Source organism: Callorhinus ursinus, unplaced genomic scaffold (assembly GCF_003265705.2).
Source record: "Callorhinus ursinus isolate GAN/ISIS: 27379988/994484 unplaced genomic scaffold, GSC_fseal_2.0 scaffold3, whole genome shotgun sequence".
Lineage (NCBI taxonomy): Eukaryota > Metazoa > Chordata > Mammalia > Carnivora > Otariidae > Callorhinus > Callorhinus ursinus.
The window spans coordinates 8,343,962-8,357,542 of NW_027397065.1; the positions used below are offsets into that span (position 1 = coordinate 8,343,962).

Genomic DNA, 13,581 nt, shown 5'->3' on the forward strand with positions numbered 1-13,581 from the left:
TTTTACAAGGTGACCCTTTAAATACTTAAAATGCTAACAATGGAGTTTTAGACTATCATGCCTATTTTACTTCTCATGGTGTCTCTTAAAATACAATGCCTGAAAGGTAGAAAAGAAAATTATAAAGCACACAGTCAAGAAGAGGAAGCCCTGCCAAATAACTCGTAAAACAAAGAGAGTGACTGCTATTTCATGCAGAGAAGTTCTGGAGATAAGAATTCACTATGGGACATACTGTTACTTAAACTTACTAATGATGAAATGGCATAGGACAGTAACAAGTTGATTTTGGCCAAGAGGAGGGAAAGAATGCACAGTGGCTACATTTTAGAAAAGAGAACCTTTTTTTCATATGATTTAGAGAAGATAAGGACATTCCACTCCTTTTTTTTTTCTCAATGAGTTATATAAGAGAGCTACGTAAAATACATACACATTACTGGTCTAGAATCAGCATCTCTTTAGTGTTGTCAAGTAGTATATCTTGATTGGTTTTCATTAGATCTGTCATGAATAATGAAACTGAATTATGAAAGAAACTCCTACAGAAAAGTGTAATTAATTTTTTTGAGTAACCATTAGCAAACATTATTTTTATTTACTTATTTTTTTAAGATTTTATTTATTTATTTGACAGAAAGAGACAGCGACAGAGGGAACACAAGCAGGGGGAGTGGGAGAGGGAGAAGCAGGCTTCCCACCCAGCAGGGAGCCTGACATGGGGCTCAATCCCAGGACCCTGGGATCATGACCTGAGCCGAAGGCAGCTTAACTGACTGAGACACACAGGCGCCCCACAAACATGATTATTTTTAAATCATATTATTGTTACTAAAATTTTTTTAATGTTGTGGTATATTGGTTTCTCAAATTCAATTTTTACATGTATGTCATTACTGAATTCCTGTGATTTGAGTAACTGACTTATTCAATAATACATTTTATAATATATTTTATATAATGTTCTATGTAATAATATATAAAGAAAACTGAAAAATTCTGCTGAGTAATATGAAACACTTGAATAAATAGAAATCTATGCCTTGTCCCACAAGAGGACAACTCAGTATCATAAAGACAACTGTTTTCTGTAAATTACCCTGTAGAGGCAACATAATCCCTATCAAAGTATCAGTAAGTTATTTTTTTTTTTTAATCTGGACAAAATGATGCCATTATTTACCTGGAAGAATATACATGTGAGAATGGGCAGAAATTTTATGAAAAAGAAGAAAAATGGTAGGGACCTCACCAAATATGAAAAATACATTATGAACTTACAGTGATTAAAACGGGTGATGCTGGTATGGGCATAGACATTGACATGAATGGAATAGAACAGAAAGTGCAGAAATAAATGCAAGAACATATGAAAATCTCATACCTGTTAAAAGTGACATTTCAGATTAATGGGTCAAAAATTCTTATTTTGTAAATGTTATTGACACAGGTGACTTAATCATTTGAAAGTAAAACAGAGCTGGGTCTGTATCCTAAACCCTACTCCAAAATAAATCTCTGACAGATCAGAGATTGTAAAACTGAAACCATAAAAGTTTTAGCAGAAAACATGGATGAATCGTTTTTAATATGTAAGTTTGATGTGGGGAAGTTCATTCTAAAGCATAAAACAAAACCCAGAAGCCATAAAGGAAATAAGTTTATGAAACTTGACTATATAACATTTGAACAAAATTTCATTCTGCATATACCACAAGGAAAGTCAAAAGACAACTAATGTTCTATGTCAATTATATCTCAATAAAACTTGGGTGGTGAGGGGGAGTAAGAAAAAAGACAACTAACAGATGTGGGAAACATTTGTGCAAATACATGTGTAATAGAATGTTTATTTCAAATTACAATAACAAAAGTTGGAAAAAATAATAGCCATTAAGAGGGACCTTATGTATTCCTAACATACCAAAAAAAAGTAAGAAAGAAATTATATTTTAGACATTTATAGTAATGCAAATAAGACAGTAATGAAACAAGCCCTGAAAATGTAGATAATCACATATAGTGAGGTTGAAATTTCAACATTAAAACACAGGATGCCCTGTTAAACTTTGAATTTCAGGTAAACAATACATTTTGCAGTATATCACAAATGACAAAATAAATATTTGCATGAAGTATTTAGGATATACTTGTCTCAAACAATTATTGGTTGTTTATCTGATATTCAAATAGAGTCACCTGTGCTTTACCTGGCAAGCATTTTTATTTCCCATATGTACTTAATCCATATATACCTCTAAGGTATCCTCAAATTCAAGAGTATAGAGTAAGACTTCCAAGTACTAGATTGAACTTCATTCTATTAGGTCTTGTATTTTGAGTCAAATTGTTTCATATTTGTAAGTTTTATTTTCCCCCAGATTCTAACTTCTTAAAAATAAAATCTGCTCTCTACTATGTATACATTTTTTATATGACGAACTCAATAAATCTTAGATATTGTTATTATACTCATCAGAAATGACTACTTATTTATGTTCATAAGAAGCCCTTTTATATGCTTGTTGTAACTTATAGATTTGTTTTATTTATCTGTTATATTTTCTCTGAGTTCTGGGAGCATTTCCTGAGCTCTTTTTCCATTTAACATACTCAGTTTGATGGTTTCAGGAGTCAGTGGGTTGTTCGCTTCCTTCATTGCAATTTTTATTTGCTCAATTTTTACTTTGTTAAATTTTTACTTTGTTTCATTGCCAGATAGGTAAATAGATTTACTTTGTATCTTTTGTCATCTTTTCTTTGTGGAGTATTCTCCATTCTTCCTTATTATCTTTGAGATGGATATTCTTATGAACTTAGATCTTGAGTTCAGCTATCAGCTTGGCACTGTGTAAATTGCAAAGCTTTAAAAATAATATGGGGAGCATAGGCAACTTCCTCAATGAGCTCAACTGGTAGGAGCAACAGACAAATCATTTCAGTGTTGTCAAAGATTCATTAATAAAGGTATGTGCAAGTTACAAAGGGAGTGATTATGTATATTGGCAAGTGAGCACAGTGTAAATCACAGAGAAAGTGATGACTAATTTGGATTTTGAGGATTTATAGGGACTTCTCAGATATAGAAGAATAGTGGAATAACAAATCAATGGCTTTGCACCCATGCTTGGTCAGACAATAAAGATGTGGTCCCTGTCATTCTGGCAAGGAAAAACAAAATAAATCATGAAGGTGATTTTCCTCTTACTCTCCTTGTCCCTCAAACAAAAAATAACCTAGTTCTTTAAGGAAGGAAGGTTCATACTTCCTGATAAAGGCAAGAGTGCCAGGAGTTGCTGACTACTCTTGATTAGAAAAGGACTTTTTCATTTGATGTTTTAGAAATTTAGTGGTAGATTGTGGCTTCTGTTCATGGAAAGACAGGTAATCAAGAATAATCTTGCTTCTATTGTTGGCAAATATTCTTATATTTATTTCCTCAGTTGTTGAAAAGAGAAAAAGAATTCTTGGGGTAGATATAAAAGTGAGATTACTTCTAATTCATGATGTTAATTATTGAGTTAAAAATAAGTGACCCACGCAGCCATTTGGGGCTTTATCTAGTTATTAAATAAAAAATATTTTGCTTATCATGACTCTTCTTTATAAATTATTATGCTTTTTTAAAGTGCAAGTATATTTGAAATATAATTTTGATACCAATTTTTCTTAAATTCTTCATAGATTCTTCCTTATTTTGCTAATTTTAATAACTTAATAAAGAACATATATTGTACCATACATATCATTAAAGCAGTTTTATTTTTGAAGATATTTTTTCATGCTGGAATTTTTTTTCTAGATAACTGTTGAAGGAAAAAGCCAAGCATTCAGTATTGAAAATCGAAATCTTTTTTATGAGATTCTCTGTGCTCTTATTAACCCAAAGCGCAAAGACACTAGGGGATTCAGTCACTTCACTGAAGTGACTGAGAATTTTGCCTTTTCTCTGCTGACTGATGTTACCTGTGGCTCTCCTGGTGAAAAGTAAGTATTTTTTAATAATAATACCTTATGTGTATTCCCTCACAGTTTACAAAGTAATCTGCAATGCAAATTGACATTTAGATGTTGTAACTAAGGATTATATAGTCAATGCATTGAATCTTTTTTCTTTTAAAGATTTTATTTATTCATTCGTGTGAGAGAGAGAGAGAAGGGAGGGGCAGAGTGGGAGGGAGTGAGCAGACTGCTCCCCATGCAGAGCCCCATGCAAGGCTGGATCCTAAGACCCTGAAATCAGGACCTGAGCCAAACCAAGAGTCAGATGCCCAACTGACTGAGCCACTTATGTGCCCCAATGCATTGTATCTAATGGGCAAATGAAGTTATTTGAAGAAAACACAGTAACTATGTCAAGAAAAAGGAAATTATTCTGTCAACAACACATTCCTCTTGTTTTGAAGGGTCTGTTAGGAATTTAAAAAATGGCTTATTGCTTACTCTTATGGTAGTAGAAGATACATTCTGAATAGAAATAAAGGAAGATAATTCCAACTTTTAGACATGTTTTGATGTGCTGTTGCAGTGGAATTCCGGTACAGTTTCATCCGTTTGGAAGCAGCTCTCTCAGTGTTGAACTTCAGAGTAGTTGTTTCATGGTTGGAGTTTCATAGCAGAAAGCAAGCAAGAGAAAAAGGAAAAAATAAAATGTGGCTTGTGTTCATTATCAACTCTATAATCAATTTTGTAACTATGTTAATATTCTTCAGAAGCATGGTGTTTTAAATTGCATTCAGAAGGTAAATTGAATCACTGTAGTACAAAGACCTAAATATTTTTAATTTCTATTTGAGTTAACATAAAAATGGCAGATAATAGAAGTTGGTTAGAAATTGAGATTTCCTTCCAATTCTCACAAAGTAATACAGGTTATTTAAAAAGCAGTGACTCTTGGGGCACCTGGGTGGCTCAGTCAGTTAAGAGACTGACTTGGTTTGGGCTCAGGTCATGATCTCATGGGTCCTGACATTGAGCCCTTCCTCAGCCCCCATGGAGGAAGGAGCCTGCTTGAGATTCTCTCCCTTTACCCCTCTCACCCCCATGCACATATGTGCTCTCTCTCCCACTCTCTCTCTCTAAAATAAGTAAATAAATCTTTAAAAAGCAATGACTATTATTTAATGGGACATGTCTGATTAAAAGTGCTTATATAATTCTTTATAACATTTATTATTTATTTGCTGATGAAGGCTGTCATCAGCATTTTTAAGTCACATTGAAATTCAAGGATATTTTGAAGACTATGTTTTAAAAATCTGGTATAAGAGAAAAAAATAAAATAAATAAAAATCTGGTATAATAATTTAAGTCACCCATTTAGGGCCATTTATGAACTTTGACAGGTTAATTAAAATATCTGTTGAATATGTAAAACTTTTAACTTTAGTTCTTAGATCACAAGACACATGAAGTTCAAAGAGAGATAGTCAATCCAGATATAAAAGACCTATAAGAGAGCTCAAGGAACAAAATAAGAAGAACTGATATTAGCTGTACCTCTGCTCTAGTCCTGATATTGTATTAGATTGAACAATATGAAGTTGCCTTTTTTGTGGGTAAAATAGTATATGATATACTGGAAATTTCATATGGTTCAACATAATCCTTACTAAAAATTATACATATTTTAATCTTATGAAAGATCATTTTAAGCAGCTGGTTAAAGGTGGGGCTGGAGCTTTTACTATCCCCATCTGCAGATACAGATATAGCTTTTGTCCAGGGTCACATGATTAGTTGTGGTGAGATTCAATCCCAGGCCTGCCTGACTCCACAGCCCCTGCTGACCACCAGGCTTTGTGGTCAGAAGAGACTGTAACCATTTGCTTTATAACAAAATCTCCACTTCCAGCCCTAAATGTCTCTCTGAGACCAGTGACCAGTAGTTTGGCTACTCAGTGCCTTTTATATGTGTCTCCAGTGTCTTCAAAACCTCTGAAATGTATAATTTCTTTACTTCAAGTAAGTTTGTAATGAGGCCGCAATGTGTGTGTGTGTGTGTGTGGTTAAAAAATATCATTTATTGTTTTTCTCTCTTGAACTGTGTTCAGTTATGTTCTCTAGTGAAGTCAAATAGTTCATAGCTTTATAATTCCCCATAGTCCCAATCCTTTCCTTTTGATTTTCCATATTTGTACAATATCACTAGAATATTGAGGTTGTTTTAGATGTGAACCACCTACCCTGCTGTGAATGTTGGTTTCCATATTTGTGCCCTCAAAGGCATAGTGAGAACTCAGAAGAGTATAAGATGCACAAAAGGAGTTACCTTTTCTGCCTTGTTGCCTAATATATTCCCTGTCCTAGAATGGTATCTGGTATGTGGTAGATTCTCAGTGGTTATGGTATAATGAGTGAATAAAATAAGTAAATGGATCAATATGTTTCTGCCATGTGTTTCTTCTCCATAGACTTACCTTTCCTTCTGAGTTGTCCAGGGAAAGGAAACAGCACGTGCAATGGCAGTCAGCCAAGAATAGTATGGTATGTTTGGGGAGATCATCAGCCTTTAAAGATTGAACATAGAATAAGCCAGGTAGGATTCATATGTGTGAGAGAGAGAGACTCAGGATTTTAGAGGCATCATGTTGAGGACAGTGTTAAAGGTTAAAGAATAGAATAAATCAAGAAATAGGGAGACTACACAGGGAATAGTTGTTCAGGTAACATGAGGGCTGAAACTGAGGCATGAACTTGGGGAGGATGGTAGCTTGAAAACAATTATGTGGTAGAATTATCATATAGGAGACAAACATAGAAAATAAGAGAGCGATCAGTTTTTTTTTTAACTTGGAAAACTCTAAAGTTGGTGGCCATTCTGATATGTGTTATTTTTATATTATCTTAAGCAGTATTCAGGGGCAGCTGCTGAGAGTGAAAGGTTTGGGAATTGAGCAGGGATGTTGAGAATGATGACATCTAGAACGATTACTTGGAAGCCAAGTAAAAACAGTGTCATGTCAAGTGGCACTGAGGGCACAGCCATAGTCGGTCACTGGATCTGTAGTGATACCAGTCTACATATTCATGTGGGGTTCTCCCCCTGACTTCAGCCAGGATGTAAAACACATTGTGGGATCGATCAAAGTGAGTGTGGTGGAAGGGCATGGTGGATACATAGGGGGTTACAGTGTCAGGGAGAGTGTAGTCATTTGCCAGTGAGAGGGGCCGGAAATTTGGCCCACTAGTGTCAAGGCTGGATGGAATCACCATGCGTTGGTCTCAGTCTGCCAAGATACTGGAGTCCAGGATGGCGCCAATGGGCTAAGTCTCAGTAGATTCCAGGGAGAGTGCGGAGAAGGGTATGCAGGAATGTGGCTGAGCTTCGCTGGTCTCACTCACATTCTGCCTAGTCAGGGTGTGCTGGAGTGGCAGCTTTGACCTTAGAGTCACCAGTGAAGATGTGGAAGGCTGGACGGGGAGATTAAGAGATGAGTTTTTGGTGAGCTATTGTGAAGATGTGGGTGGCTTCTACGGATTGAGGTGTTAGGAAGAGTCTTGGACAACAAGGGTCTAGAGCCTGGGCGAATGGCTGGATTAATGATAGATATTTGAAGGCACTGATTCAAATGTGGTAAAGTTATGGAAGATTTTTTAAAAATATTTGTTTGAGAAAGAGAGAGGGAGAGAGAGTGAGTGGGGGAAGGAACAGAGGGAGAAGGAGAGGGAAGGGGGAAGGAATCTCAAGTCGACTCCATGCTGAGTGGGAGCCTGACCCGCTGCTCAATCTCACAACCCTGAGATCATGACCTGAGCCCAAACCAAGAGTCAGAACCTCAACTGACTGAGCCACCCAGGTGCCCCATGGAAGATTTTTTTTTTTTTTTTTTTTAGAGAGAGAGGATTTAACTAGAGGAAAAAGCCCTTCCCCTTTCCTTTTCTTTCTCAGATTTTCCATTTAAAATTCTCTGCTCCATTTCCCAGGTTAGGGATTTTGACAAAGGTATCATTTAGATTCATGATTTAATTATAATACTCCCTGTCTGTTGTAGCCTATATAACTTTTAACATTTAATGCATAATTTTTATCCTAACATCCTAATATTCTCCAAACTTTTTCAGGCATGTTTCAGATCTGATTTATCTTTGTATCTCTTCATTGTTCATAAACATGATGGGTTCAAGACAAGATTTATCAGATTCCTTGGGGGACTGGTTAAAAAATAAGACTTGTAGAACCCCTAGCCTTCTCTCTAGCCAAGGATTCTGATTTAGTAAGTCTGGGGTGTGATCTAGAAATCTGTATTTTTAAACACACTTCCAAGTGATTTCAATACACACTGAGGTTTGGAAGCACTTTCACTGAGCACAGGATCTTATGCCTACAGTGTTTGAAACAGAGCTGTCGAAAAGGTGAAGATCCCAGCTCTAGGCTGTTTCTCTTACAAATCACATGGTTAGATTCGAAATGCTCTGATGGAGGTAAACTCTTGATGAAAACATGCTCTAGGTATATAAGATGGAAAACCCATGTTTTAGATTACAAGGGGGAATCAGGCAAAAGGATGCAGAAAGTACTGTGCAAAAAATCATGACAATTAACCACAAAAGAGCTTTGCTACCTCTGGGCTGGTAATGTCATGGTTTTGCATAAAGAACAGAGCCCCTGTGTTATGCATTTTAACAAATATAAGTGGATATGTGTATATAAATGCATGCCATTTTAGCATAACCTTTGCTTTTCTGTTACAGAAGCAAAACCATCCTTGACAGTTGCCCATATTTGTCCATACTGGCTCTTCACTGGTATCCTCAGCAAATCAATGGGCACAAGTTTGAAGGAAAAGAAGGTGATTATATCCGAGTTCCAGAGAGGTTATTGGAGGTTCCAGATACAGAAATAATGGCTGGAGAAAATACATGTGAATTAGTCCAGTTTACAGAATATAGCAGCCAACAGTGGTTTATAACTGGAAACAATGTTCATGCCCTGAAAAATAAGGTAATCTATCATTTAAAGATTATGTGGTTGGAATCAGATTTTTCCTTAGCAGACACACTCCTCAGAATGCATTCACTTGATCAGATTTGTGGTAAGGACTACACATGGTGAGCTAATTATGAAACATGTCCCATGTCCCATCTTTATGAACTATTTGTAGAATGTGTAGTCTCAAATAGAATAGGAAATATTGTCTTCATGTTTTATTGAGTAAAATATATACAGTGGGGAAAGTGAAAAATGTAGCCTTCACTAATATTATGTCATATTATATTCTCCACTCCTGATGAAGTTGGACAGTTAAAGTGAGCATTGTCAGCTGAAGACTGCTCAGGAACTTAAGGGGAGGTAGAATGTTTGCATGAAAAACCAGTCAGATTCCCCACATTCATAAGTCAGCAAATTATTTAAATAGTGGCATTAACCAAGCGACTAGAGTAACTAGGAAAATGAATCGAAGTTCAGAATTCGGTCATGACATTGATTTTAAAATATCATCCATTTCTCTGTTATTTGTGGCACTGCAGGTACTGTCTTTGAGTGTGAAAGGTCAGAGTTCACAACCTCTGACAGAAAACAATGAGATTCTCTACAGGATTTATGCTGCTGAGCCTAGGATTATTCCCCAGACGTCTCTGTGTCTCCTTTGGAATCAGGCTGCTGCAAGGTATTTAATAATTCTTTAAAATCAAAATTCAGTCCTTCCCCTTTCTTCTGCCATGGAGCCCAGTTTTGTAGTGAACGTAGAGGGTGGCCTCAGGTGAGACTTCGGAGTAGAGAAAAATCTCTTCCATAAAAACAACAAAGCAGCATAGGAAATGGTCTAGTATTGCGCAGGTAGCAGGTGCAGTGCAACAACTAAATATGTGTTTAGCACACTATTTACTTCTTTATTACTGCTTCCATTGGACCTAGTGTGACTTCTTAATTCCACATGACCTTTCTGTGGTTATTGGTTAATTTACTGGGCAGGAAAGGAAATTTTCTTTGCCCCTTCCATCTGGTTTATGGTTCTGGATCTGATGCTCTGTGTTTAGAGGGATTAGCAGGGATTTATAATTCTAGTCCACATATGGCTTGGAGTACATTTTGGAATTAAACCATATACAGGAATGGGAAGAAGATAATGATTCTTCTGTAGAATCTCCTTGGCTTAAGCTGGCCTCAAGTTTCTGAGCTGTTCTATTACCCAGAGCTCCGTCAATGCTGGAGAGTCAGACTTTGCTGGCCCAGATGGTTTAGGGTCCAAATCGGTCACTTGGTTCTCTTTATTTCTGACTTTTAGCTGCACAGACTAAAATTATAAATACATTTAACAGCTTTGTTGGATAACCACCTGTCCTCCAAACAGCAAAATTCTGGTTAGTCTTTTTCTTTGTGAATAAATAATTTTCAGTTGAAATTTCAAATGCCTGGTGAAAGATCTTAAACTTAATATATAGGTACTGTGCCATCCTTAATACATAACTCCTAATGAATGTTTCAAAATTGCATCTGCGGTCGGGGTTAAGTTTTATGTCCTTAGAAAAGTAAAGGTTTCAAGAGGCACTAAAAGGGAGGAGGCCCCAAGCAGTGGTCCATGAGGAGTGCTCAGAAGGCTTGGCACGGAACACTACATTTGCTGTAATCATGACAAAGGTTTGTGTTAAAAGCCAGATCTTATAGCAGAAACATTTGAAAGAACCCTGGGCAACATTTAGGTAACATAACTGGCTGCAAAGGAGAAAAAAAAAAAAAGATGGAGAAAGAAACGTGGAAAATCTTTTAAGGAACTTACGCGGTTCGAAATAGAAGGAACTATGAAATGAGGAAGGGTGAAGAGTGCACATGCAGTGTCTCTGTCCCTCTCCTGGGGTTTTCCAGTGAGAGCGAGGCATGCCTTCTGATGAAAGCCTGGGGTGCGTTTGCTTCAGATTAGGCACGAGCACTGCTCTATTGAGAGGACCAGCTTCTCAGGTATCAGGAATGCGTTTGCAGGTTTAGTGAGTATTGAGGCTGCTTTTTAAGGTATCTTGTGCGACCTGTTGTATCATGTCTAGGATGAGATGTTCCCTCCAGTGTCTTTTCTTGAAAATTGGTCTGCTTAATGCTTGAGTAAAGAACACTTAAGTTCACTAAGTTATTTCTACTTGAAAAGCCATCTCAAATACCTTAAGTGTTGATAAAAGAGCAGTAGTGACCATTATGTTTTCGCCCTAGCTGGTTGTCTGACAGTCAGTTTTGCAAAGTGGTCGAGGACACTTCAGACCACGTGGAATGTGCCTGTTCATACATGTCCGTGTATGCAGTCTACGCCCAGACCGACAACTTGTCTTCATACAATGAAGCTTTTTTCTCTTCTGGATTTATATGTGTCTCAGGTTAGTTGTGGTAATTTTGACTCTTTATAAGAATGAAAGTCTGTTTTCCCATGTTTGCAAGATGCAAACATACTGTAATTCATCTGTACTAGGAGAAAGTAAACTTTAACATTGTCTTATTCATTACTTCATACAATGGATGTTTATAGAAGGCCAACTGTGTACTGATATAATGAGTAATGAGGATATAATAAAGGATACAATATAATTCTATAATAAGGTATAATAAAGAACAAGACAGTTCCAACTCATAATGAATATAAAATATAGTGTGAGATGGAAGCTAGATAACAGGGAAGGATAGAATTCTTAGTGTGGTGAGATAGAGGGCAGGTTCTCCAATATAGTGTCACGACTGTCTGAGATAATATATACAAAGCATTTTGTATTTTCATTTAAAAAACCAAACATACAGCCTAGGAGCTCTAAATATACTCAACCACTGTGTTAAAAAATAAATTGTCTTTCATCTTTTACATCTAGACCCCATTTTTGGCAAGAATAGGAACCTCAATTGTATTAACGTCTGTCAGATTATTTACCTACACCGTAATTTTTGAGAACTATAGGACTATTCTCATTTGCTCTATTGATTATGTATGTGGGAGTCTGAGAATTCCTTCAACTATATTTCTGTTCCCTACACTCACTCATTCCATGCTCTAGGTCATCCTTGACAGCCCCTTGCTGCTTCTATGAACAATGCCCTATACAGAGAACTGCGTATAGGGCGACTCTGGAGCCAGATTGCCTGGGTTCAAATCCTTGTTCTGCCAGTGGCTAGGTGTGGGACCTGGGGCAAATTACTTAGTTTCTCTATACCTCAGTTTCTCCACCCATAATAAATGATTTTAAATTGTATTACTATAAAAGGATGGTAAACCTACTAACTCAGACATTTTGATATCCTGCTTTAATAATGTTTTGTCTGTAAATGTGATTAGCACTGCATTTGTATCTTTTCTATTTGATGTGCAAACAATCCGTCTAATAATCTTTATTATGAAACTTTTGTGGAGGTAGGCATAAGTAATTAATTATTATTCTTTGTCCTGGTTATTTATAATCTTTCCAGTATAATTTCATTTTATAAGATTATACATTTCCCTTAATTTATCTTAATTTTAAACCTAACAGATTCAATAGCAAAAGTTAATAATTTTGTATTCTTAATAACATCTTTTATAAGGATAACATTTCTTGCTTGATAGATTCTTCTAGGTCCACATAGTTCTCAAATCCTATTTTATTTCAATGCTAATATATTTACAAAAATTTCATAGATATAAAATAAAGCCAAAAGGTAAAATGCTACAGTAAAATCTAGATGTAATTTTATATATTTCCATGGAGACATAAAACCAAGTGCTGCTGTGACCCACAAAAATCCCTTGCTTGTTCTAAATACATCAATACAGAGTTTTGAAAACTAAAGAGAGAATGTTATCCTGATTCTATAGAAAACTAGCAGGACTGTAACATATTTCCTGGAAGAATTGCTAATTAATATATCTCTTTTTTTTTGCAAAATCAACACCTAAATATCAGTATCTGCTTTTATTCTTTTAACTTACAGTCATATTTGAAATTATTAGGTTTATTCCTCTCTGTCCATGGCATATTGTAGTGTATATTGCATGTTCTGTAGATTAGTAGGAGACATAAAGTCCTGTGTTAGTATCTCTGTTTCCACTGTCATGGAGGATGATTGTCCATGCCTCTGATGGGCCCCAGGAACTAGGGATGAGAATTTTATGTATCTTATATACATGTTTCATTTTATTTATTTTTTATATATTTCTTTATTTCAGTGTGGGGCTTGAGCTCATGACCCTGAGACCAAGAGCTGCATCCTTTACTGACTGAGCCAGCCAGGTGCCCCTTACATACACATTTTATAATTTATGTCAGATCACACCAGATATCCATCTGAATTTGGAAGCAATCTGACCAGCTTTTTTTTATGAAACGTGGCAACATAATTAGGAAGTAAACCTTTTTATTTATTTATTTATTTTTTTTTCTCATTAAACTTTTGTTTTAATGGGTCTCAAAATTCTGTGACAGATTTTTGGTCAAGTTGTTTCCATTAAAAAGTACTGATTTTAAAAACTAATAACTTAAAACTGCCACACACACAAAAAAAACCATGGTCCACAAAACATTCTCCTTTCCTTCTGAAGGTTTTACGATGCATTGTTATCATTAACCAGTCTTTTACTATTAAACTTGGCCAATTGACACAAACAGTTCTGAGACCGTTCTTCCACCACTGAT

General features: G+C 35.9%; 1 protein-coding gene across 2 annotated transcripts in view; it reads left to right on the forward strand.

The window, feature by feature from the left end:
* ADGRV1 (adhesion G protein-coupled receptor V1) overlaps positions 1-13,581 on the forward strand; it is a 524,455-nt gene that overhangs the window by 218,930 nt on the left and 291,944 nt on the right. For both annotated transcript variants that reach the window (XM_073887989.1, XM_073887998.1), the window contains 4 exons: positions 3,803-3,987; positions 8,695-8,944; positions 9,472-9,611; positions 11,144-11,304. In XM_073887989.1, the coding sequence (XP_073744090.1) occupies positions 3,803-3,987; positions 8,695-8,944; positions 9,472-9,611; positions 11,144-11,304 (736 nt within the window). The remainder of the gene's footprint in view (positions 1-3,802; positions 3,988-8,694; positions 8,945-9,471; positions 9,612-11,143; positions 11,305-13,581) is intronic.